Genomic DNA, 27242 nt, shown 5'->3' on the forward strand with positions numbered 1-27242 from the left:
CCCTCAAACCAGCTGACCATAAGAAAACACACAAATAGGAAATACGTCATCAGTCATTAAAGTTTGTCAGATCGTTTCAGAGATATTACTAATAGGTTGCTACCCAGATGTTGAGCTCATCTGATCTGAATTAATCCGGCCAGTGTTCCTTGGTGTTGGGTCAGCAGTGGTGCCACAGCAAGCAGGCCCAGGGTGTGTCCCTCTCTGCTCTCCCCTCCCTGCCCTCCCTGTCTCAGCCCTGAGCCCTCAGTGGACATCTGTACTCCCTGGCTGCCCAGTGAAAGAGGGCATTCTCTCTAACCACTCACACACACTCCCTGAGGCTAGTGCCCAAACCTGCTCTGGCTCACACAGTCAAGGGGAGGGAACACACACACTGAGAGTGGAATGAACAAGATCGTCATATGTTTTCGCTGTACAACCTTGTTGATTCCAGTATACACAGACCGACACTTGTACTGAACTCTGTATCCAAGTCCCTCTCAAACTCTCCGTCAAGTCACTTGCTGATCTGATGACCTCACTTTTGGAATTCTTTCGTGTTCTGGACCATTCCCACTGTGACACGCAGCAGGCTGAGGCTTTCCTGGACTTGTCCTGCCCTGCTCTAGTGTCATAACCAACCTTACTGCACATTTATAGGGCCCTGAATAGTATTGGCTAGATGTAAGAAATATGGTCATTTACATGTAACTGAACTTCGGGCGTCGTCAGAAAACCCCTTCATCAAAAGTGTCACTTGAAAATCGACGAAAGGCAGGGACAGACTGGTAGGATGGTTGAATGTCTGCCAGACAAGAGTAGTTAGCACCCCTGAACAGAGGGTCGTCCGTAATTTGCAAACCGATTCTACATGAGGAAAAGGGCTAAAATGACGTCTGTCAGTCGCCATCGGTGGGTGTTCACTACAACACACCGCGGCGACAGCAAACGAATGAACACCATGTATCGTGCAGACCGACCATCAGTCTGGTGGGTTTTGTCCTTAAACGGGTGTTACACTCTGACGGACTAAGCAGGCACATGCCAGGGGTGTATTTATTCATTAGTGCACACCGTAGCAACACGTTTGGCAACGAAAACCAACGTTTCTTATTGGACAAGTTCTGGTAATCCCTCTTGGTTTTGGTCCGTTTGCTTCCAGTTGATTTCTAGTGAATAGCCTACACCCCAGGAGTGTAGAAACACTGCTTTGTCAAACAAATGCTACTAAGCACTGTACTGCCCCACCAAACAATATAGCCTACTGCCTTATTGAACAACACTTAGTCTAACACAGCAGTATTCATTCCTGCCACTCCTACTGGTTCCACAATAATACTCTGGGCCTTTTCTCATATCAGTCCCCCTTGACCTGAATCAGTGTCAGTCAGGCAAGCCTTGGAACTCCCCTGCCCTACCTCCCTCTCTACCCCCCCCTCTCTACCTCCTCACCCTGGGCAGATATGGAGCTTAGGCTAGCCAGGGTGTGGAGATGACTGGCATTCTCAGAGTGGGAGGGTGATGTGCTGTCTGTCTGTCTGAACAGTGCTGCTGTCCTCTGGCTCTCTGCATTGTTCCCAGGAATGTAGGAAATGTCTAAACGGCAGCTGCTCGTGACTCCCCTCGGGAGTAGAGAATGTAGCGATGCCTGTTTTTCAGGCAGACAGGTGCACTCCTCATTTCTCTCTCTCTCTGTCACACACACACACACACACACACACCTGAGTTCACTGTAATCTGCCCCTCCTGACATACTACAGTTAGTGGAATCATTATCTCTCTATTCTCACATGACAACCACTAACATGTTTTTATTTCCTTCTCCCTCTCCTCCTCTTCACCTCACCCTCCTCTTCTCCCTCTCTTCCTCACCCTCTTTCCCTCTCCTTCTCTTCCTCACCCTCTCTCCCCTCTCTTCCTCTTCCTCACTCTCTCTTCCCCCTCTCCTCCTCTTCCTCACTCTCTCTTCCCCCTCTCCTCTCCTCCTCTTCCTCACCCTCTCTTCCCCCTCTCCTCCTTCTCCTCACCCTCTCTTCCCCCTCTCATCCTTCTCCTCACCCTCTCTTCCCCCTCTCATCCTTCTCCTCACCCTCTCTTCCCCCTCTCATCCTTCTCCTCACCCTCTCTTCCCCCTCTCATCCTTCTCCTCACCCTCTCTTCCCCCTCTCATCCTTCTCCTCACCCTCTCTTCCCCCTCTCATCCTTCTCCTCACCCTCTCTTACCCCTCTCCTCCTTCTCCTCACCCTCTCTTACCCCTCTCCTCCTTCTCCTCACCCTCTCTTCCCCCTCTCCTCCTTCTCCTCACCCTCTCTTCTCCCTCTCCTCCTTCATTCCGTCCTCCCATTCCTCTCTGTGACAGAGGGACCCAGACTACCTGAAGCTGTGGCTGGAGATCTTCATTGGCTCCTATGAGAGATGTCTAGATGTGGACTTTGAGAAGCCACCCTCCAGGTAAGCATAGCCCCAGAGGTGGGACCAAGTCACTATTATTTGAGTCACAAGCAAGTCACAAGGTCCAAGTCTCAAGTCAAGTCCCAGGTAGAACGGGTCGAGTCTCTAGTCAATCCAAGTAGAACGGGTCGAGTCTCAAGTCAATCCAAGTAGAACGGGTCGAGTCTAGTCAAGCCAAGTAGAACGGGTCGAGTCTCTAGTCAATCCAAGTAGAACGGGTCGAGTCTAGTCAATCCAAGTAGAACGGGTCGAGTCTAGTCAATCCAAGTAGAACGGGTCGAGTCTAGTCAATCCAAGTAAAACGGGTCAAGTCTCTAGTCAATCCAAGTAGAACGGGTAGAGTCTCGAGTCAGTCCAAGTAGAACGGGCCGAGTCTCTAGTCAATCCAAGTAGAACGGGTCGAGTCTCGAGTCAATCCAAGTAGAACGGGTCGAGTCTAGTCAATCCAAGTAGAACGGGTCGAGTCTAGTCAATCCAAGTAGAACGGGTCGAGTCTCTAGTCAATCCAAGTAGAACGGGTCGAGTCTAGTCAATCCAAGTAGAACGGGTCGAGTCTCGAGTCAATCCAAGTAAAACGGGTCGAGTCTCGAGTCAGTCCAAGTAGAACGGGCCGAGTCTCCAGTCAGTCCAAGTAGAACGGGTCGAGTCTCTAGTCAATCCAAGTAGAACGGGTCGATTCTCCAGTAAATCCAAGTAGAACGGGTCGATTCTCCAGTCAGTCCAAGTAGAACGGGTCGATTCTCGAGTCATTCCAAGTAGAACGGGTCGAGTCTCGAGTCAGTCCAAGTAGAACGGGTCGAGTCTCGAGTCAGTCCAAGTAGAACGGGTCGAGTCTCGAGTCAGTCCAAGTAGAACGGGTCGAGTCTCCAGTCAGTCCAAGTAGAACGGGTCGAGTCTCCAGTCAGTCCAAGTAGAACGGGTCGATTCTCCAGTCAGTCCAAGTAGAACGGGTCGAGCCTCCAGTCAGTCCAAGTAGAACGGGGCGAGTCTCGAGTCAGTCCAAGTAGAACGGGTCGAGTCTCGAGTCAGTCCAAGTAGAACGGGTCGGGTCTCGAGTCAGTCCAAGTAGAACGGGTCGAGTCTCGAGTCAGTCCAAGTAGAACGGGTCGAGTCTCGAGTCAGTCCAAGTAGAACGGGCCGGGTCTCGAGTCAGTCCAAGTCGTGCGTTCTAAGAGCAAGTCATGTCAAGTAAAAAACATAAACCATCTAATCAGGAAACGACTTGTTCAACTACAAATACTTGTCTATTTATTGAGGCCCTCAGACAGCCCTTTTCATTATTTTATCAATAACACATTTTGATTTTGCAATAATACATTTTAACAATGGATTCCAATTGCAGGCTTTATAAGTTGATGTTTAATTCCAAGCGATTTGGGACAAACCAAAAGAGCAGTAGGTCTATGGTGGCTGTTGCTTGATGCCCCGTTGCAACGTAAACCGTTCATATTCTGGATGTTTGTGCTGCACCCGGTCCTCTAGCTGTACAGCAAATCAACCATCTGTTCTCTAGCTCATTGCTTTTCAAATGTTTTGACCCATGACCCCTAAAAAGTAGCTTGCGGCCTCCGCGCACACAGGCAAGCGCCCCCCATCGCTGTGCAAATGTAGCCTGTCTTTAGGGTCATAAACGGGGACGCATTTTCAAAACGCAAGATACAGAAATAGACTATAGGGTTCCATAACCAGCTCTGGAATCTGTGTTGGGGTGACATAACCAGCTCTGGAATCTGTGTTGGGGTGACATAACCAGCTCTGGAATCTGTGTTGGGGTTCCATAACCAGCTCTGGAATCTGTGTTGGGGTGACATAACCAGCTCTGGAATCTGTGTTGGGGTGACATAACCAGCTCTGGAATCTGTGTTGGGGTTACATAACCAGCTCTGGAATCTGTGTTGGGGTGACATAACCAGCTCTGGAATCTGTGTTGGTGTTACATAACCAGCTCTGGAATCTGTGTTGTGTTTCCATAACCAGCTCTGGAATCTGTGTTGGGGTTCCATAACCAGCTCTGGAATCTGTGTTGGGGTTACATAACCAGCTCTGGAATCTGTGTTGGGGTTCCATAACCAGCTCTGGAATCTGTGTTGGGGTTCCATAACCAGCTCTGGAATCTGTGTTGGTGTTACATAACCAGCTCTGGAATCTGTGTTGGGGTTCCATAACCAGCTCTGGAATCTGTGTTGGTGTTACATAACCAGCTCTGTAATCTGTGTTGTGTTTCCATAACCAGCTCTGGAATCTGTGTTGGTGTGACATAACCAGCTCTGGAATCTGTGTTGGTGTTACATAACCAGCTCTGGAATCTGTGTTGTGTTTCCATAACCAGCTCTGGAATCTGTGTTGGTGTTACATAACCAGCTCTGTAATCTGTGTTGTGTTTACATAACCAGCTCTGGAATCTGTGTTGGTGTGACATAACCAGCTCTGTAATCTGTGTTGGTGTTACATAACCAGCTCTGGAATCTGTGTTGGGGTTCCATAACCAGCTCTGGAATCTGTGTTGGGGTGACATAACCAGCTCTGGAATCTGTGTTGGGGTGACATAACCAGCTCTGGAATCTGTGTTGTGTTTCCATAACCAGCTCTGGAATCTGTGTTGGTGTGAAGGTTCTGTGCATGTCTGTATGTTTGCACGGCTGCATCCATTGTTTGAGAGCGTTCAGGGAGAAGAAGCACATGCAGTATAGAGAGACAGAGCGAGTGAGAGGTGATGTGCTCCTCTGCTCTTCCAGCTGTGGTCTGGTCACATGACCAGTGAAATGCCCAGTCAGTCCTGTCAGATGGTTACGTAAGGCTGTGTGGTCTGTGTGTGTGGGACTGGAGAGAGTGAAGTGTGGAGCAAGGGGAAACAGATTACTTTCCATTAGATCCGCCAGTACGGTCGTTTGTCGGTTCGTTGCCGTGCCTCTTTCTCTCCCTTCTCTCTTTCCCACTCCACCTCCACCTCCCCTCTCTTTCCCACTCCACCTCCACCTCCCCTCTCTCTCCCACTCCACCTCCACCTCCACCTCTCCCCCTCTCTCTCTCCCCCTCTCCCCCCCTCTCTCTCCCACTCCACCACCCCCCTCTCTCTCTCTCTCTCCCACTCCACCTCCCCCCTCTCTCTCTCTCTCCCACTCCACCTCTCTCTCCCACTCCACCTCCCCCCCCTCTCTCTCTCTCTCTCTCCCCCACTCCACCTCCCCCTCTCCCTCTCTCTCCCACTCCACCTCTCTCTCCCACTCCACCTCTCCCTCTCTCTCCCACTCCACCTCTCCCTCTCTCTCCCACTCCACCTCTCCCTCTCTCTCCCAGTCCACCTCTCCCTCTCTCTCCCAGTCCATCTCTCCCTCTCTCTCCCAGTCCATCTCTCCCTCTCTCTCCCAGTCCACCTCTCCCTCTCTCTCCCACTCCACCTCCCCCTCTCCCTCTCTCTCCCACTCCACCTCCCCCACTCCACCTCCCCCTCTCGCTCTCTCTCCCACTCCACCTCCCCCTCTCCACCTCCCCCTCTCCCTCTTTCCCACTCCACCTTCCTCTCCCTCTTTCCCACTCCACCTCCTCCTCCCTTTCTTTCCCACTCCACCTCCCCCTCCCTCTCTTTCCCACTCCACCTCCCCCTCCCTCTCTTTCCCACTCCACCTCCCCCTCCCTCTCTTTCCCACTCCCCCTCTCCCTCTTTCCCACTCCCCCTCTCCCTCTCTTTTCCACTCCCCCTCTCCCTCTCTTTCCCTCTCCCTCTTTCCCACTCCACCTCCCCCTCTCCCTCTCTTTCCCACTCCACCTCCCCCTCTCCCTCTCTTTCCCACTCCACCTCCCCCTCTCCCTCTTTCCCACTCCACCTCCCCCTCTCCCTCTTTCCCACTCCACCTCCCCCTCTCCCTCTTTCCCACTCCACCTCCCCCTCTCCCTCTTTCCCACTCCACCTCCCCCTCTCCCTCTTTCCCACTCCACCTCCCCTCTCTCTTTCCCACTCCACCTCCCCTCTCTCTTTCCCACTCCACCTCCCCTCTCTCTTTCCCACTCCACCTCCCCTCTCTCTTTCCCACTCCACCTCCCCTCTCTCTTTCCCACTCCACCTCCCCTCTCTCTTTCCCACTCCACCTCCCCTCTCTCTTTCCCACTCCACCTCTCCCTCTCTCTTTCCCACTCCACCTCTCCCTCTCTCTTTCCCACTCCACCTCTCCCTCTCTCTTTCCCACTCCACCTCTCCCTCTCTCTTTCCCACTCCACCTCTCCCTCTCTCTTTCCCACTCCACCTCTCCCTCTCTCTTTCCCACTCCACCTCTCCCTCTCTCTTTCCCACTCCACCTCTCCCTCTCTCTTTCCCACTCCACCTCTCCCTCTCTCTTTCCCACTCCACCTCTCCCTCTCTCTTTCCCACTCCACCTCTCCCTCTCTTTCCCACTCTACCTCTCCCTCTCTTTCCCACTCCACCTCTCCCTCTCTTTCCCACTCCACCTCTCCCTCTCTTTCCCACTCCACCTCTCCCTCTCTTTTCCCACTCCACCTCTCCCTCTCTTTTCCCTCTCCCTCTTTCCCACTCCACCTCTCCCTCTCTTTCCCACTCCACCTCCCCCTCTCCCTCTCTTTCCCACTCCACCTCCCTCTCTTTCCCACTCCACCTCCCTCTCTCCCTCTCTTTCCCACTCCACCTCCCTCTCTTTCCCACTCCACCTCCACCTCCCCTCTCTTTCCCACTCCACCTCCCCCTCTCCCTCTCTTTCCCACTCCACCTCCCTCTCTTTCCCACTCCACCTCCCTCTCTCCCTCTCTTTCCCACTCCACCTCCCCCTCCCTCTCTTTCCCACTCCCCCTCTCCCTCTATCTCCCACTCCACCTCTCCCTCTCTCTCCCACTCCACCTCTCCCTCTCTCTCCCACTCCATCTCTCCCTCTCTCTCCCACTCCACTTCTCCCTCTCTCTCCCACTCCACTTCTCCCTCTCTCTCCCTCCACCTCTCCCTCTCTCTCCCAGTCCACCTCTCCCTCTCTCTCCCAGTCCACCTCTCCCTCTCTCTCCCAGTCCACCTCTCCCTCTCTCTCCCAGTCCACCTCTCCCTCTCTCTCCCAGTCCACCTCTCCCTCTCTCTCCCAGTCCACCTCTCCCTCTCTCTCCCAGTCCACCTCTCCCTCTCTCTCCCAGTCCACCTCTCCCTCTCTCTCCCAGTCCACCTCTCCCTCTCTCTCCCAGTCCACCTCTCCCTCTCTCTCCCACTCCACCTCTCCCTCTCTCTCCCAGTCCACCTCTCCCTCTCTCTCCCAGTCCACCTCTCCCTCTCTCTCCCAGTCCACCTCTCCCTCTCTCTCCCAGTCCACCTCTCCCTCTCTCTCCCAGTCCATCTCTCCCTCTCTCTCCACCTCCCCCTCTCCCTCTCTCTCCCACTCCACCTCCCCCACTCCACCTCCCCCTCTCGCTCTCTCTCCCACTCCACCTCCCCCTCTCCACCTCCCCCTCTCCCTCTTTCCCACTCCACCTTCCTCTCCCTCTTTCCCACTCCACCTCCCCCTCCCTCTCTTTCCCACTCCACCTCCCCCTCCCTCTCTTTCCCACTCCACCTCCCCCTCCCTCTCTTTCCCACTCCACCTCCCCCTCCCTCTCTTTCCCACTCCCCCTCTCCCTCTTTCCCACTCCCCCTCTCCCTCTCTTTCCCACTCCCCCTCTCCTCTCTTTCCCTCTCCCTCTTTCCCACTCCACCTCCCCCTCTCCCTCTCTTTCCCACTCCACCTCCCCCTCTCCCTCTTTCCCACTCCACCTCCCCCTCCCTTTCTTTCCCACTCCACCTCCCCCTCCCTCTCTTTCCCACTCCACCTCCCCCTCCCTCTCTTTCCCACTCCACCTCCCCCTCCCTCTCTTTCCCACTCCACCTCCCCCTCCCTCTCTTTCCCACTCCCCCTCTCCCTCTTTCCCACTCCCCCTCTCCCTCTCTTTCCCACTCCCCCTCTCCTCTCTTTCCCTCTCCCTCTTTCCCACTCCACCTCCCCCTCTCCCTCTCTTTCCCACTCCACCTCCCCCTCTCCCTCTTTCCCACTCCACCTCCCCCTCTCCCTCTTTCCCCCTCCACCTCCCCCTCTCCCTCTTTCCCACTCCACCTCTCCCTCTTTCCCACTCCACCTCCCCCTCTCCCTCTTTCCCACTCCACCTCCCCCTCTCTCTCTTTCCCACTCCACCTCTCCCTCTCTTTCCCACTCCCCCTCCCCTCTCTCTTTCCCACTCCACCTCTCCCTCTCTTTTCCCACTCCACATCTCCCTCTCTTTTCCCACTCCACCTCTCCCTCTCTTTTCCCACTCTACCTCTCCCTCTCTTTCCCACTCCACCTCTCCCTCTCTTTCCCACTCCACCTCCCCTCTCTCTTTCCCACTCCACCTCCCCTCTCTCTTTCCCACTCCACCTCCCCTCTCTCTTTCCCACTCCACCTCCCCTCTCTCTTTCCCACTCCACCTCTCCCTCTCTCTTTCCCACTCCACCTCTCCCTCTCTCTTTCCCACTCCACCTCTCCCTCTCTCTTTCCCACTCCACCTCTCCCTCTCTCTTTCCCACTCCACCTCTCCCTCTCTCTTTCCCACTCCACCTCTCCCTCTCTCTTTCCCACTCCACCTCTCCCTCTCTCTTTCCCACTCCACCTCTCCCTCTCTCTTTCCCACTCCACCTCTCCCTCTCTCTTTCCCACTCCACCTCTCCCTCTCTCTTTCCCACTCCACCTCTCCCTCTCTCTTTCCCACTCCACCTCTCCCTCTCTTTTCCCACTCCACCTCTCCCTCTCTTTTCCCACTTCCCCTCCCCCTCTCTCTCTCTTTTCCCTCTCCCTCTTTCCCACTCCACCTCCCCCTCTCCCTCTCTTTCCCACTCCACCTCCCTCTCCTCCACCTCCCTCTCTTTCCCACTCCACCTCCCCTCTCCCTCTCTTTCCCACTCCACCTCCCCTCTCCCTCTCTTTCCCACTCCGCCTCCCCTCTCCCTCTCTTTCCCACTCCACCTCCCCCCTCCCTCTCTTTCCCACTCCATCTCCCCCCTCCCTCCCTTTCCCACTCCACCTCCCCCCTCCCTCTCTTTCCCACTCCACCTCCCTCTCTTTCCCACTCCACCTCCCCCCTCTGCCACAGCTGTCCTGCTTTTCCCAGCGATACGCCCCTACCCCGATTTGAGAATGCTCATCTGGGCTCTGCTTGGTCCGGTTAGAGGAAGAACCCATTTCTCTCTGATGAACTCTGTCTACAGAGTTGGACAGAGACAGGCCCATTCCTCTCTGATGACCTCTGTCTACAGAGAGGGACAGAGACAGGCCCATTCCTCTCTGATGACCTCTGTCTACAGAGAGGGACAGAGACCGGCCCATTCCTCTCTGATGACCTCTGTCTACATAATGTACCTGAAGGCCTTAGAAGTTTGTGTGTGTGGTGTGTGGTGTGTGGTGTGTGGGTTTGTGTGTGTGTGCGCGCGCTTGGTGCATCGGTACAGCTTGCCATGCGGTAGCAGAGAGAACAGTCTGACTTGGGTGACTGGAGTCTTTGACAACTTTTAGGGCCTGGTAGAAACGTCCTGGATGGCAGGGGGTGTGTGTGTGTTTGCTTGCATAGTATTTATGTGTGTGCTTCCTTGCTTGCATAATATTTGTGTGTGTGCGTGCGTGCGCTTGCATAGTATTTGTGTGTGTGCGTGCGTGCGTGCGTGCGCTTGCATAGTATTTGTGTGTGTGCGTGCGTGCGCTTGCATAATATTTGTGTGTGTGCGTGCGTGCGCTTGCATAATATTTGTGTGTGTGCGTGCGTGCGCTTGCATAGTATTTGTGTGTGTGCGTGCGTGCGCTTGCATAATATTTGTGTGTGTGCGTGCGTGCGCTTGCATAATATTTGTGTGTGTGCGTGCGTGCGCTTGCATAATATTTGTGTGTGTGCGTGCGTGCGCTTGCATAGTATTTGTGTGTGTGCGTGCGTGCGCTTGCATAATATTTGTGTGTGTGCGTGCGTGCGCTTGCATAATATTTGTGTGTGTGCGTGCGTGCGCTTGCATAATATTTGTGTGTGTGCGTGCGTGCGCTTGCATAGTATTTGTGTGTGTGCGTGCGTGCGCTTGCATAGTATTTGTGTGTGTGCGTGCGTGCGTGCGTGCGCTTGCATAATATTTGTGTGTGTGCGTGCGTGCGCTTGCATAGTATTTGTGTGTGTGCGTGCGTGCGCTTGCATAGTATTTGTGTGTGTGCGTGTGTGTGTGCGTGCGCTTGCATAATATGTGTGTGTGTGCGTGCGTGCGCTTGCATAGTATTTGTGTGTGCGTGCGTGCGCTTGCATAGTATTTGTGTGTGCGTGCGCTTGCTTGCATAATATTTGTGCAGATGTGTGTGACACGCAGGTGAGAGTTGAGCATGTTTTGGTGTTCCCTTTATTTCACCCCTTTCTCTCTCTCTCCCTCCCCAGGTTGGAGGAGGTGCCTCCAGTGATGACCCTGCTGCCAGACAACATCCTGCAGGTGTTGCGGCACCAGCTGCTCCAGTGTGTCCAGAAGGCCTCGGACGGGCTGGAGCAGGAGCAGCAGAACCTGGCCCTCCTGCTGGTCAAGTTCCTTATCGTCATCTGCAGGTTGGTCCGTGGTGTTTCTGTAGGACCAGAAGCAGTGGTCTGGCCCCTCCCTCCACCTACCTAGACCTGGTTGTACCGGTCCAGTAGTCTGGCCCCTCCCTCCCATACCTAGACCTGGTTGTACCGGTCCAGTAGTCTGGCCCCTCCCTCCCATACCTAGACCTGGTTGTACCGGTCCAGTAGTCTGGCCCCTCCCTCCACCTACCAAGACCTAGTTGTACCGGTCTAGTAGTCTGGCCCCTCCCTCCACCTACCAAGACCTGGTTGTACTGGTCCAGTAGTCTGGCCCCTCCCTCCACCTACCTAGACCTAGTTGTACCGGTCTAGTAGTCTGGCCCCTCCCTCCACCTACCAAGACCTAGTTGTACTGGTCCAGTAGTCTGTCCCCTCCTCCACCTACCTAGACCTGGTTGTACCGGTCCAGTAGTCTGGCCCCTCCCTCCACCTACCAAGACCTGGTTGTACCGGTCCAGTAGTCTGGCCCCTCCCTCCACCTACCTAGACCTGGTTGTACCGGTCCAGTGGTCTGGCCCCTCCCTCCACCTACCTAGACCTGGTTGTACCGGTCCTGTAGTCTGGCCCCTCCCTCCACCTACCTAGACCTGGTTGACCGGTCCAGTCTGTCCATATTATGGTGGTGAGTGTGTGATTGGACCATGGAGTTTGAATAATTTCTAGTTCTGTGGGTTGGACCTCTTCTAGGTAATGTCTATTGATAGGAACCCCTCTAGCCTAGGTTGACAGGTCTTAGTGCCCCTGGTTTTAAAGGGTCTTCCAGCAGAAGGTAGGCGGTTCAGTAGGGCACGTAACACAGGATTTTGCAACGGAAGGTGAAAACAAGTGTCTCCCTGGCTGTGTCCTCTATATGGTGCTGTCATGAACATGACCCTGAGGGATATACAACAAAGCAGGATCAATGAGTTAGCCAGCTATCTTACCATCATGCTCAGAAATGACTTGTCTTTTTATTTTATTTTAGAAAGAACCTTGAAATGGGCTTGGTTTAATTACCTCAACCACCAAAAACACACATTTTAGTTTAGTTTTCTTAATGAACCAGAAAATCAATAGTTATTTCTAATTGTCAAATGTAGCTGGCTACTCATTGGTCCTGTCCCTACTATAACAGACATGACTCTCTCTGTTGGAACCTGTCCCTACTATAACAGACATGACTCTCTGTGTTGGAACCTGTCCCTACTATAACAGACATGACTCTGTGTTGGAACCTGTCCCTACTATAACAGACATGACTCTGTGTTGGAACCTGTCCCTACTATAACAGACATGACTCTCTCTCTCTCTGTTGGAACCTGTCCCTACTATAACAGACATGACTCTGTGTTGGAACCTGTCCCTACTATAACAGACATGACTCTCTCTCTCTCTGTTGGAACCTGTCCCTACTATAACAGACATGACTCTCTCTCTCTGTTGGAACCTGTCCCTACTATAACAGACATGACTCTCTCTCTCTCTGTTGGAACCTGCCCCTACTATAACAGACATGACTCTCTGTGTTGGAACCTGTCCCTACTATAACAGACATGACTCTCTGTGTTGGAACCTGTCCCTACTATAACAGACATGACTCTGTGTTGGAACCTGTCCCTACTATAACAGACATGACTCTCTCTCTCTGTTGGAACCTGTCCCTACTATAACAGACATGACTCTCTGTGTTGGAACCTGTCCCTACTATAACAGACATGACTCTCTCTGTTGGAACCTGTCCCTACTATAACAGACATGACTCTCTCTCTCTGTTGGAACCTGTCCCTACTTTAACAGACATGACTCTCTCTCTCTGTTGGAACCTGTCCCTACTATAACAGACATGACTCTCTCTCTGTTGGAACCTGTCCCTACTATAACAGACATGACTCTCTCTCTGTTGGAACCTGTCCCTACTATAACAGACATGACTCTCTGTGTTGGAACCTGTCCCTACTATAACAGACATGACTCTGTGTTGGAATCTGTCCCTACTATAACAGACATGACTCTCTGTGTTGGAACCTGTCCCTACTATAACAGACATGACTCTCTGTGTTGGAACCTGTCCCTACTATAACAGACATGACTCTATCTCTGTTGGAACCTGTCCCTACTATAACAGACATGACTCTCTGTGTTGGAACCTGTCCCTACTATAACAGACATGACTATCTCTCTGTGTTGGAACCTGTCCCTACTATAACAGACATGACTCTCTCTCTGTGTTGGAACCTGTCCCTACTATAACAGACATGACTCTCTCTCTCTGTTGGAACCTGTCACTACTATAACAGACATGACTCTCTGTGTTGGAACCTGTCCCTACTATAACAGACATGACTCTCTGTGTTGGAACCTGTCCCTACTATAACAGACATGACTCTCTCTCTGTGTTGGAACCTGTCCCTACTATAACAGACATGACTCTCTCTGTTGGAACCTGTCCCTACTATAACAGACATGACTCTCTGTGTTGGAACCTGTCCCTACTATAACAGACATGACTCTCTGTGTTGGAACCTGTCCCTACTATAACAGACATGACTCTGTGTTGGAATCTGTCCCTACTATAACAGACATGACTCTCTGTGTTGGAACCTGTCCCTACTATAACAGACATGACTCTCTGTGTTGGAACCTGTCCCTACTATAACAGACATGACTCTATCTCTGTTGGAACCTGTCCCTACTATAACAGACATGACTCTCTGTGTTGGAACCTGTCCCTACTATAACAGACATGACTCTCTGTGTTGGAACCTGTCCCTACTATAACAGACATGACTCTCTCTCTGTTGGAACCTGTCCCTACTATAACAGACATGACTCTCTCTCTCTGTTGGAACCTGTCCCTACTATAACAGACATGACTCTCTGTGTTGGAACCTGTCCCTACTATAACAGACATGACTCTCTGTGTTGGAACCTGTCCCTACTATAACAGACATGACTATCTCTCTGTGTTGGAACCTGTCCCTACTATAACAGACATGACTCTCTGTGTTGGAACCTGTCCCTACTATAACAGACATGACTCTCTGTGTTGGAACCTGTCCCTACTATAACAGACATGACTCTCTCTCTGTGTTGGAACCTGTCCCTACTATAACAGACATGACTCTCTCTCTCTGTTGGAACCTGTCACTACTATAACAGACATGACTCTCTGTGTTGGAACCTGTCCCTACTATAACAGACATGACTCTCTCTGTTGGAACCTGTCCCTACTATAACAGACATGACTCTCTCTGTTGGAACCTGTCACTACTATAACAGACATGACTCTCTCTCTGTTGGAACCTGTCCCTACTATAACAGACATGACTCTCTCTCTGTTGGAACCTGTCACTACTATAACAGACATGACGCTCTGTTGGAACCTGTCCCTACTATAACAGACATGACTCTCTCTCTGTTGGAACCTGTCCCTACTATAACAGACATGACTCTCTCTCTCTCTGTTGGAACCTGTCCCTACTATAACAGACATGACTCTCTCTCTCTGTTGGAACCTGTCCCTACTATAACAGACATGACTCTCTCTCTGTTGGAACCTGTCCCTACTATAACAGACATGACGCTCTGTTGGAACCTGTCCCTACTATAACAGACATGACTCTCTCTCTCTCTGTTGGAACCTGTCCCTACTATAACAGACATGACTCTCTCTCTCTGTTGGAACCTGTCCCTACTATAACAGACATGACTCTCTCTCTGTTGGAACCTGTCCCTACTATAACAGACATGACACTCTGTTGGAACCTGTCCCTACTATAACAGACATGACTCTCTCTCTGTTGGAACCTGTCCCTACTATAACAGACATGACGCTCTGTTGGAACCTGTCCCTACTATAACAGACATGACTCTCTCTGTTGGAACATGTCCCTACTATAACAGACATGACTCTCTCTGTCGGAACCTGTCCCTACTATAACAGACATGACTCTCTCTGTTGGAACCTGTCCCTACTATAACAGACATGACTCTCTGAAACCTTTCCCTACTATAACAGACATGACTCTCTGTTGGAACCTGTCCCTACTATAACAGACATGACTCTCTGTTGGAACCTGTCCCTACTGTAACAGACATGACTCTCTGTTGGAACCTGTCCCTACTATAATAGACATGAATCTCTCTCTCTGTTGGAACCTGTCCCTACTATAACAGACATGACTCTCTGTTGGAACCTGTCCCTACTATAACAGACATGACTCTCTCTCTCTGTTGGAACCTGTCCCTACTATAACAGACATGACTCTCTGTTGGAACCTGTCCCTACTATAACAGACATGACTCTCTCTCTCTGTTGGAACCTGCCCCTACTATAACAGACATGACTCTCTGTTGGAACCTGTCCCTACTATAACAGACATGACTCTCTGTTGGAACCTGTCCCTACTATAACAGACATGACTCTCTCTCTCTGTTGGAACCTGTCCCTACTTTAACAGACATGACTCTCTCTCTCTGTTGGAACCTGTCCCTACTTTAACAGACATGACTCTCTCTCTCTGTTGGAACCTGTCCCTACTTTAACAGACATGACTCTCTCTGTTGGAACCTGTCCCTACTATAACAGACATGACTCTCTCTCTCTCTGTTGGAACCTGTCCCTACTATAACAGACATGACTCTCTGTTGGAACCTGCCCCTACTATAACAGACATGGCTCTCTGTTGGAACCTGTCCCTACTATAACAGACATGACTCTCTCTCTCTGTTGGAACCTGTCCCTACTTTAACAGACATGACTCTCTCTCTCTGTTGGAACCTGTCCCTACTTTAACAGACATGACTCTCTCTCTCTGTTGGAACCTGTCCCTACTTTAACAGACATGACTCTCTCTCTCTGTTGGAACCTGTCCCTACTTTAACAGACATGACTCTCTCTCTGTTGGAACCTGTCCCTACTTTAACAGACATTACTCTCTCTCTCTGTTGGAACCTGTCCCTACTTTAACAGACATGACTCTCTCTGTTGGAACCTGTCCCTACTATAACAGACATGACTCTCTCTCTGTTGGAACCTGTTCCTACTATAACAGACATGATTCTCTCTCTGTTGGAACCTGTCCCTACTATAACAGACATGACTCTCTCTCTGTTGGAACCTGTCCCTACTATAACAGACATGACTCTCTCTCTGTTGGAACCTGTCCCTACTATAACAGACATGACTCTCTGTTGGAACCTGTCCCTACTATAACAGACATGACGCTCTGTTGGAACCTGTCCCTACTATAACAGACATGACTCTCTCTGTTGGAACATGTCCCTACTATAACAGACATGACTCTCTCTGTCGGAACCTGTCCCTACTATAACAGACATGACTCTCTCTGTTGGAACCTGTCCCTACTATAACAGACATGACTCTCTGTTGAAACCTTTCCCTACTATAACAGACATGACTCTCTGTTGGAACCTGTCCCTACTATAACAGACATGACTCTCTGTTGGAACCTGTCCCTACTGTAACAGACATGACTCTCTGTTGGAACCTGTCCCTACTATAATAGACATGAATCTCTCTCTCTGTTGGAACCTGTCCCTACTATAACAGACATGACTCTCTGTTGGAACCTGTCCCTACTATAACAGACATGACTCTCTCTCTCTGTTGGAACCTGTCCCTACTATAACAGACATGACTCTCTGTTGGAACCTGTCCCTACTATAACAGACATGACTCTCTCTCTCTGTTGGAACCTGCGCCTACTATAACAGACATGACTCTCTGTTGGAACCTGTCCCTACTATAACAGACATGACTCTCTGTTGGAACCTGTCCCTACTATAACAGACATGACTCTCTCTCTCTGTTGGAACCTGTCCCTACTTTAACAGACATGACTCTCTCTCTCTGTTGGAACCTGTCCCTACTTTAACAGACATGACTCTCTCTCTCTGTTGGAACCTGTCCCTACTTTAACAGACATGACTCTCTCTGTTGGAACCTGTCCCTACTATAACAGACATGACTCTCTCTCTCTCTGTTGGAACCTGTCCCTACTATAACAGACATGACTCTCTGTTGGAACCTGCCCCTACTATAACAGACATGGCTCTCTGTTGGAACCTGTCCCTACAAAACAGACATGACTCTCTCTCTCTGTTGGAACCTGTCCCTACTTTAACAGACATGACTCTCTCTCTCTGTTGGAACCTGTCCCTACTTTAACAGACATGACTCTCTCTCTCTGTTGGAACCTGTCCCTACTTTAACAGACATGACTCTCTCTCTCTGTTGGAACCTGTCCCTACTTTAACAGACATGACTCTCTCTCTGTTGGAACCTGTCCCTACTTTAACAGACATTACTCTCTCTCTCTGTTGGAACCTGTCCCTACTTTAACAGACATGACTCTCTCTGTTGGAACCTGTCCCTACTATAACAGACATGACTCTCTCTCTGTTGGAACCTGTTCCTACTATAACAGACATGATTCTCTCTCTGTTGGAACCTGTCCCTACTATAACAGACATGACTCTCTCTCTGTTGGAACCTGTCCCTACTATAACAGACATGACTCTCTCTCTGTTGGAACCTGTCCCTACTATAACAGACATGACTCTCTGTTGGAACCTGTCCCTACTATAACAGACATGACTCTCTCTCTGTTGGAACCTGTCCCTACTATAACAGACATGACTCTCTCTCTGTTGGAACCTGTCCCTACTATAACAGACATGACTCTCTCTCTGTTGGAACCTGTGCCTACTATAACAGACATGACTCTCTCTCTGTTGGAACCTGTGCCTACTATAACAGACATGACTCTCTCTCTGTTGGAACCTGTCCCTACTATAACAGACATGACTCTCTCTCTGTTGGAACCTGTCCCTACTATAACAGACATGACTCTCTCTCTCTGTTGGAACCTGTCCCTACTATAACAGACATGACTCTCTCTCTCTGTTGGAACTTGTCCCTACTATAACAGACATGACTCTCTCTCTGTTGGAACCTGTCCCTACTATAACAGACATGACTCTCTCTCTGTTGGAACCTGTCCCTACTATAACAGACATGACTCTCTCTCTGTTGGAACCTGTCCCTACTATAACAGACATGACTCTCTCTGTTGGAACATGTCCCTACTATAACAGACATGACTCTCTCTGTCGGAACCTGTCCCTACTATAACAGACATGACTCTCTCTGTTGGAACCTGTCCCTACTATAACAGACATGACTCTCTGTTGGAACCTGTCCCTACTATAACAGACATGACTCTCTGTTGGAACCTGTCCCTACTATAACAGACATGACTCTCTGTTGGAACCTGTCCCTACTATAATAGACATGAATCTCTCTCTCTGTTGGAACCTGTCCCTACTATAACAGACATGACTCTCTGTTGGAACCTGTCCCTACTATAACAGACATGACTCTCTCTCTCTGTTGGAACCTGTCCCTACTATAACAGACATGACTCTCTGTTGGAACCTGTCCCTACTATAACAGACATGACTCTCTCTCTCTGTTGGAACCTGCCCCTACTATAACAGACATGACTCTCTGTTGGAACCTGTCCCTACTATAACAGACATGACTCTCTGTTGGAACCTGTCCCTACTATAACAGACATGACTCTCTCTCTCTGTTGGAACCTGTCCCTACTTTAACAGACATGACTCTCTCTCTCTGTTGGAACCTGTCCCTACTTTAACAGACATGACTCTCTCTCTCTGTTGGAACCTGTCCCTACTTTAACAGACATGACTCTCTCTGTTGGAACCTGTCCCTACTATAACAGACATGACTCTCTCTCTCTGTTGGAACCTGTCCCTACTATAACAGACATGACTCTCTGTTGGAACCTGCCCCTACTATAACAGACATGGCTCTCTGTTGGAACCTGTCCCTACTATAACAGACATGACTCTCTCTCTCTGTTGGAACCTGTCCCTACTTTAACAGACATGACTCTCTCTCTCTGTTGGAACCTGTCCCTACTTTAACAGACATGACTCTCTCTCTCTGTTGGAACCTGTCCCTACTTTAACAGACATGACTCTCTCTCTCTGTTGGAACCTGTCCCTACTTTAACAGACATGACTCTCTCTCTGTTGGAACCTGTCCCTACTTTAACAGACATTACTCTCTCTCTCTGTTGGAACCTGTCCCTACTTTAACAGACATGTCTCTCTCTGTTGGAACCTGTCCCTACTTTAACAGACATGACTCTCTCTGTTGGAACCTGTCCCTACTATAACAGACATGACTCTCTCTCTGTTGGAACCTGTTCCTACTATAACAGACATGATTCTCTCTCTGTTGGAACCTGTCCCTACTATAACAGACATGACTCTCTCTCTGTTGGAACCTGTCCCTACTATAACAGACATGACTCTCTCTCTGTTGGAACCTGTCCCTACTATAACAGACATGACTCTCTGTTGGAACCTGTCCCTACTATAACAGACATGACTCTCTCTCTGTTGGAACCTGTCCCTACTATAACAGACATGACTCTCTCTCTGTTGGAACCTGTCCCTACTATAACAGACATGACTCTCTCTCTGTTGGAACCTGTGCCTACTATAACAGACATGACTCTCTCTCTGTTGGAACCTGTGCCTACTATAACAGACATGACTCTCTCTCTGTTGGAACCTGTCCCTACTATAACAGACATGACTCTCTCTCTGTTGGAACCTGTCCCTACTATAACAGACATGACTCTCTCTCTCTGTTGGAACCTGTCCCTACTATAACAGACATGACTCTCTCTCTCTGTTGGAACTTGTCCCTACTATAACAGACATGACTCTCTCTCTGTTGGAACCTGTCCCTACTATAACAGACATGACTCTCTCTCTGTTGGAACCTGTCCCTACTATAACAGACATGACTCTCTCTCTGTTGGAACCTGTCCCTACTATAACAGACATGACTCTCTCTCTGTTGGAACCTGTCCCTACTATAACAGACATGACTCTCTCTCTGTTGGAACCTGTCCCTACTATAACAGACATGACTCTCTCTCTGTTGGAACCTGTTCCTACTATAACAGACATGATTCTCTCTCTGTTGGAACCTGTCCCTACTATAACAGACATGACTCTCTCTCTGTTGGAACCTGTCCCTACTATAACAGACATGACTCTCTCTCTGTTGGAACCTGTCCCTACTATAACAGACATGACTCTCTGTTGGAACCTGTCCCTACTATAACAGACATGACTCTCTCTCTGTTGGAACCTGTCCCTACTATAACAGACATGACTCTCTCTCTGTTGGAACCTGTCCCTACTATAACAGACATGACTCTCTCTCTGTTGGAACCTGTGCCTACTATAACAGACATGACTCTCTCTCTGTTGGAACCTGTGCCTACTATAACAGACATGACTCTCTCTCTGTTGGAACCTGTCCCTACTATAACAGACATGACTCTCTCTCTGTTGGAACCTGTCCCTACTATAACAGACATGACTCTCTCTCTCTGTTGGAACCTGTCCCTACTATAACAGACATGACTCTCTCTCTCTGTTGGAACTTGTCCCTACTATAACAGACATGACTCTCTCTCTGTTGGAACCTGTCCCTACTATAACAGACATGACTCTCTCTCTGTTGGAATCTGTCCCTACTATAACAGACATGACTCTCTCTCTGTTGGAACCTGTCCCTACTATAACAGACATGACTCTCTCTCATGTCTCTCGGTCTCTCTGTGTCTGTGTGTTGGAACCTGTCACTACTTTAACAGGCTATGACTTTCTCCCTGCAGGAACCTGTCCAATGTGGAGGAGATAGGCACCTGCTCCTACATCAACCATGTCATTACCATGACAACGCTCTACATCCAGCAGGTCTGATTCCTTTCCCCCTTTCTCCACCCTCCTATCCCCCCTTATCCACCCTCTTCTCCCCCTTTATCCACCCTCTTCTCCCCCTTTATCCACCCTCTTCTCCCCCTTTATCCACCCTCTTCTCCCCCTTTATCCACCCTCTTCTCCCCCTTTATCCACCCTCTTCTCCCCCTTTATCCACCCTCTTCTCCCCCTTTATCCACCCTCTTCTCTCCCTTTATCCACCCTCTTCTCTCCCTTTATCCACCCTCTTCTCTCCCTTTATCCACCCTCTTCTCTCCCTTTATCCACCCTCTTCTCTCCCTTTATCCACCCTCTTCTCTCCCTTTATTCACCCTCTTCTCTCCCTTTATCCACCCTCTTCTCTCCCTTTATCCACCCTCTTCTCTCCCTTTATCCACCCTCTTCTCTCCCTTTATCCACCCTCTTCTCTCCCTTTATCCACCCTCTTCTCTCCCTTTATCCACCCTCTTCTCTCCCTTTATCCACACTCTTCTCGCCCTTTATCCACCCTCTTCTCTCCCTTTATCCACCCTCTTCTCTCCCTTTATCCACCCTCTTCTCTCCCTTTATCCACCCTCTTCTCTCCCTTTATCCACCCTCTTCTCTCCCTTTATCTACCCTCTTCTCTCCCTTTATCTACCCTCTTCTCTCACTTTATCCACCCTCTTCTCTCACTTTATCCACCCTCTTCTCTCACTTTATCCACCCTCTTCTCTCACTTTATCCACCCTCTTCTCTCACTTTATCCACCCTCCTCTCCCCCTATCATCGCCTTCCTGACTCTGTTTTCTTTTGAAAACAAGTTTAAAAACCAACCTGCACAAAATGAAGTATTTTTACCCAGTCACAATGATTAGTTATAGGGATGTGTGTGTGTGTGCGCGCATTTGTGCTAGTCTGTTTCAAAACAGATTTGAACAAAACATTTTTTTAGCATGTCACAATGATTACTTGATTTTTTAGCATGTCACAATGATTACGTTTATTTTTTAGCATGTCACAATGATTAAGTAGGTACATTCCCGTGAGATTACACATTCCTGTGTGTGTGTCTTCTAGCCTCACCATGCTCTCTCCTACAGCTGAAGAGTAAGACCAAGGAGAAGGAGATGGTGGACCAGACTCAGGCCGAGGAGTTTGTCCGCCACTCTCTGGCCTTCTGCGAGAGCCTGTACGACCCCTACCGGAACTGGAGACATCGCACCTGCGGGTACACTAAGTCGCTAACTCTAGCAGAGTTTGCTTATTTGATTTAAGTGGAGGACGAATCATAATAATAGATGGAACTGTAGTAGATCCACAGTAAGTGGAGGACAGCTCATAATAATAGATGGAACTGTAGTAAATCAAATCAAATTTATTTATATAGCCCTTCGTACATCAGCTGATATCTCAAAGTGCTGTACAGAAACCCAGCCTAAAACCCCAAACAGCAAGCAATGCAGGTGTAGAAGCACGGTGGCTAGGAAAAACTCCCTAGAAAGGCCAAAACCTAGGAAGAAACCTAGAGAGGAACCAGGCTATGTGGGGTGGCCAGTCCTCTTCTGGCTGTGCCGGGTGGAGATTATAACAAAACATGGTCAAGATGTTCAAATGTTCATAAATGACCAGCATGGTCGAATTATAATAAGGCAGAATAGTTGAAACTGGAGCAGCAGCACAGTCAGGTGGACTGGGGACAGCAAGGAGTCATCATGTCAGGTATTCCTGGGGCATGGTCCTATGGCTCAGGTCAGTTGAAACTGGAGCAGCAGCACAGCCAGGTGGACTGGGGACAGCAAGGAGTCATCATGTCAGGTAGCCCTGGGGCATGGTCCTAGGGCTCAGGTCCTCCGAGAGAGAGAAAGAGAGAAGGAGAGAATTAGAGAACGCACACTTAGATTCACACAGGACACCGAATAGGACAGGAAAAGTACTCCAGATATAACAAACTGACCCTAGCCCCCCGACACATAAACTACTGCAGCATAAATACTGGAGGCTGAGACAGGAGGGGTCAGGAGACACTGTGGCCCCATCCGAGGACACCCCCGGACAGGGCCAAACAGGAAGGATATAACCCCACCCACTTTGCCAAAGCACAGCCCCCACAACACTAGAGGGATATCTTCAACCACCAACTTACCATCCTGAGACAAGGCTGAGTATAGCCCACAAAGACCTCCGCCACGGCACAACCCAAGGGGGGGGGGCGCCAACCCAGACAGGATGACCACATCAGTGACTCAACCCACTCAGGTGACGCACCCCCTCCAGGGACGGCATGAGAGAGCCCCAGTAAAGCCAGTGACTCAGCCCCTGTAATAGGGTTAGAGGCAGAGAATCCCAGTGGAAAGAGGGGAACCGGCCAGGCAGAGACAGCAAGGGCGGTTCGTTGCTCCAGAGCCTTTCCGTTCACCCTCCCACTCCTGGGCCAGACTACACTCAATCATATGACCCACTGAAGAGATGAGTCTTCAGTAGAGACTTAAAGGTTGAGACCGAGTTTGCGTCTCTGACATGGGTAGGCAGACCGTTCCATAAAAATGGAGCTCTATAGGAGAAAGCCCTGCCTCCAGCTGTTTGCTTAAAAATTCTAGGGACAATTAGGAGGCCTGCGTCTTGTGACCGTAGCGTACGTGTAGGTATGTACGGCAGGACCAAATCAGAGAGATAGGTAGGAGCAAGCCCATGTAATGCTTTGTAGGTTAGCAGTAAAACCTTGAAATCAGCCCTTGCTTTGACAGGAAGCCAGTGTAGAGAGGCTAGCACTGGAGTAATATGATCAAATTTTTTGGTTCTAGTCAGGATTCTAGCAGCCGTATTTAGCACTAACTGAAGTTTATTTAGTGCTTTATCCGGGTAGCCGGAAAGTAGAGCATTGCAGTAGTCTAACCTGGAAGTGACAAAAGCATGGATTAATTCTGCATCATTTTTGGACAGAAAGTTTCTGATTTTTGCAATGTTACGTAGATGGAAAAAAGCTGTCCTTGAAATGGTCTTGATATGTTCTTCAAAAGAGAGATCAGGGTCCAGAGTAACGCCGAGGTCCTTCACAGTTTTATTTGAGACGACTGTACAACCATTAAGATTAATTGTCAGATTCAACAGAAGATAGTAGAATAGTAGATCCACAGTAAGTGGAGGACTACTCATAATAATAGATGGAACTGTAGTAGATCCACAGTAAGGGGAGGACGACTCATAATAATAGATGGAACTGTAGTAGATCCACAGTAAGTGGAGGACGACCCATAATAATGTATATAATTTAATAAATACTGCACACTTTTTCTCAGGGAAATATCAAATCAAATCAAATTTATTTATATAGCCCTTCGTACATCAGCTGATATCTCAAAGTGCTGTACAGAAACCCAGCCTAAAACCCCAAACAGCAAGCAATGCAGGTGTAGAAGCACAATAAGAGGAAGGGCTCTGGGTACTGGAGGAGCAGGGTCAAGCATGCATTAACCACCGGGGCTCTGTCAGCACCGGGGCTCTCGTGGGTACTGAAGCACTAGATACAACGCTCTTAGGATCTATCATCATTATGTACTTATTCCACCATGGTCAATTCTACTGTTACACTTCTGAAAACACTGCAATCGTAATGTGCTGGCTTGGATGTTGTTGTTTCTTCACAGTACAGCTCGGCTTGGTTTACCTAATTAGTATACAAGTATTTTTTTCCCCAAAGTGCCAAAACATATCCCAAATCAATCCAAGTAGTGTTGGTTCTAATCCTGTGCTAAACCCTCCCAGCAGTGTTCCTGCTCACAGACACACAGACAGAGTTTGGACAGGGGGTCTTTTTCTGACCGTGTGTTTTGCCTGTCGTCTCCAGGGACCAGCGGAGTACAGTGGAGAAGAGCAGACAGAAACACAAAGCAGCTCCTCTCACCGTGGAGTTTGTCCCCTTCTTCTACCGTGAGTTTGATTTATTTTTCAAGACGTTTTGTCCTTAATGAACACAACCCAGTTATCCTCTCTAGCGGGGTCGTTCAGTGGGGGGAAACGCAGTGTGGTCATTAGCAGTAGTGAATGAGGAAGCCATGTTCTACTCAATGAAAAGGTCTCTCTAGAGAAAACAGATCACACTTCCCTGCTTTCCTCTCCCAGCTTAGGAACAGCCTCCCCTCGGAGCTCCACTCTCTTTCCTCTCCCAGCTTAGGAACAGCCTCCCCTCAGAGCTCCACTCTCTTTCCTCTCCCAGCTTAGGAACAGCCTCCTGTCAGAGCTCCACTCTCTTTCCTCTTCCAGTTTAGGAACAGCCTCCCCTCAGACCTCCACTCTCTTTCCTCTCCCAGCTTAGGAACAGCCTCCCCTCAGAGCTCCACTCTCTTTCCTCTCCCAGCTTAGGAACAGCCTCCCCTCAGAGCTCCACTCTCTTTCCTCTCCCAGCTTAGGAACAGCCTTCCCTCAGAGCTCCACTCTCTTTCCTCTTCCAGTTTAGGAACAGCCTCCTGTCAGAGCTCCACTCTCTTTCCTCTCCCAGTTTAGGAACAGCCTCCCCTCAGAGCTCCACTCTCTTTCCTCTCCCAGTTTAGGAACAGCCTCCCCTCAGAGCTCCACTCTCTTTCCTCTCCCAGCTTAGGAACAGCCTCCCCTCAGAGCTCCACTCTCTTTCCTCTTCCAGTTTAGGAACAGCCTCCTGTCAGAGCTCCACTCTCTTTCCTCTCCCAGCTTAGGAACCGCCTCCCCTCAGAGCTCCACTCTCTTTCCTCCTTCCAGTTTAGGAACAGCCTCCCCTCAGAGCTCTACTCTCACTCTCCACTCTGTCTTTCCTTCTTCACTCTATTCTTCCTCATACCTCTGACTCTTTCAGTCCTCTCACTCTATCCCAGAAGAATCCAGTCTTTGTGTCCTCTCCTTAGTCTATTTGCCAGGCTGTCCAGATCAGCCTGGTAGTGAACGGTGGCTGTCTGGGCCTCTGGCGACAGCGGCCATCTTGGAACAAACAGCCTCTCTTTGTGTCTGTGGTTTCTGTCAACACCACAGAGAGAACTCTTTAGCTCCATCCAGTTGCCTCAAGGCCACTCCAGCAACCTGCCACCGTGTGCGTGCACGCGTGTGTGTTAGCGCATGCCTGTGTGTGAAGTGTGGGAGGCTCCGAGAGGATATGAATGGTACAGTAGAGGAAGTGAGGAATAGTGTGTGGAAGAAATGGAGAGGGTGACGAAGTGTGTGTGTGGGGGACGAGGTGTGTGTGTGTGGGGGACGAGGTGTGTGTGTGTGGGGGACGAGGTGTGTGTGTGTGGGGGACGAGGTGTGTGTGTGTGTGTGTGTGGGGGACGAGGTGTGTGTGTGTGGGGGACGAGGTGTGTGTGTGTGTGTGGGGGACGAGGTGTGTGTGTGTGTGTGGGGGACGAGGTGTGTGGGGGACGAGGTGTGTGTGTGGGGGACAAGGTGTGTGTGTGTGTGGGGGACGAGGTGTGTGTGTGTGTGTGGGGGACGAGGTGTGTGTGTGTGTGTGGGGGACGAGGTGTGTGGGGGACGAGGTGTGTGTGTGGGGGACAAGGTGTGTGTGTGTGTGGGGGACGAGGTGTGTGTGTGTGGGACGAGGTGTGTGTGTGGGGGGGGGGGGGGGGCGAGGTGTGTGTGTGTGTGGGGGGGGGGGGGGTGTGGGGGGGGGGGGGAATGAGGTTTGTGTGTGGGGGGGTGGGGGGGGGGGGGGGGGGGGTGTTATGTGGGGGACGAGGTGTGTGTGTGTGTGTGTGGGGGACCAGGTGAGTGGGGGACCATCTGTCTTGTCTGGGATCATTGATTCTGACCTAGCTTTATCCCTCTGGGATTGGTTTGCTACTGTCTGGGGTTGGCCTGTAGAGGGAACGGTGCTGACCTGGGAGGCCATGCTGCTGCTGCTCCTCACTGGGATGTGTTGACAGATGAGTTAATGTATGACTGAAAAGACTGGCCCCAAGGGAACATGATAGAGACTGTGTGTCTGTGGGCATGTGTGTGTGTGTGTATGTGACGCGTGTGCGACTGTGTGCATGTGAGTGAATGAATGAATGTACTGTTTGTATGAGCGAGACAGGCAGCTATTCAAGAGGCCGTTCTCTCAACACCAGACCAGACTGAGATGGAGCCATTCAAGAGGCCGTTCTCTCAACACCAGACCAGACTGAGATGGAGCCATTCAAGAGGCCATTCTCTCAGCACCAGACCAGACTGAGATGGAGCCATTCAAGAGGCCGTTCTCTCAACACCAGACCAGACTGAGATGGAGCCATTCAAGAGGCCGTTCTCTCAGCACCAGACCAGACTGGCCTCATGTTGTGGGTGTTATATTTGCATAGTTAACAAAACACCCACAGTGTTCCATATCCACTGACTGTGTGTGTGTGTTTCAGAGTGCTTCCAGGAGAGTGAACACCTTAAGGACAGTCTGAAATGCTGTCTGTTACACCTGTTTGGAGCCATCGTGGCAGGGGGACAG

The 27242-nt window shown here is 50.2% G+C and overlaps 1 protein-coding gene across 1 annotated transcript; it reads left to right on the top strand.

Moving 5' to 3' along the window:
* Window positions 1–2342: 2342 nt before the first annotated feature.
* On the top strand, window positions 2343–27242 carry LOC139400154 (neurobeachin-like protein 1; the record flags this gene model as incomplete). The annotated part of the gene is made up of 6 exons (XM_071145183.1): window positions 2343–2434; window positions 10832–10993; window positions 20737–20818; window positions 21904–22031; window positions 24648–24730; window positions 27157–27242. Coding segments are annotated over 6 exons (633 nt in total), but the record flags the coding sequence as incomplete, so codon positions are not given.

The sequence above is a fragment of the Oncorhynchus clarkii genome, unplaced genomic scaffold (assembly GCF_045791955.1).
Source record: "Oncorhynchus clarkii lewisi isolate Uvic-CL-2024 unplaced genomic scaffold, UVic_Ocla_1.0 unplaced_contig_8859_pilon_pilon, whole genome shotgun sequence".
Classification (NCBI taxonomy): domain Eukaryota; kingdom Metazoa; phylum Chordata; class Actinopteri; order Salmoniformes; family Salmonidae; genus Oncorhynchus; species Oncorhynchus clarkii.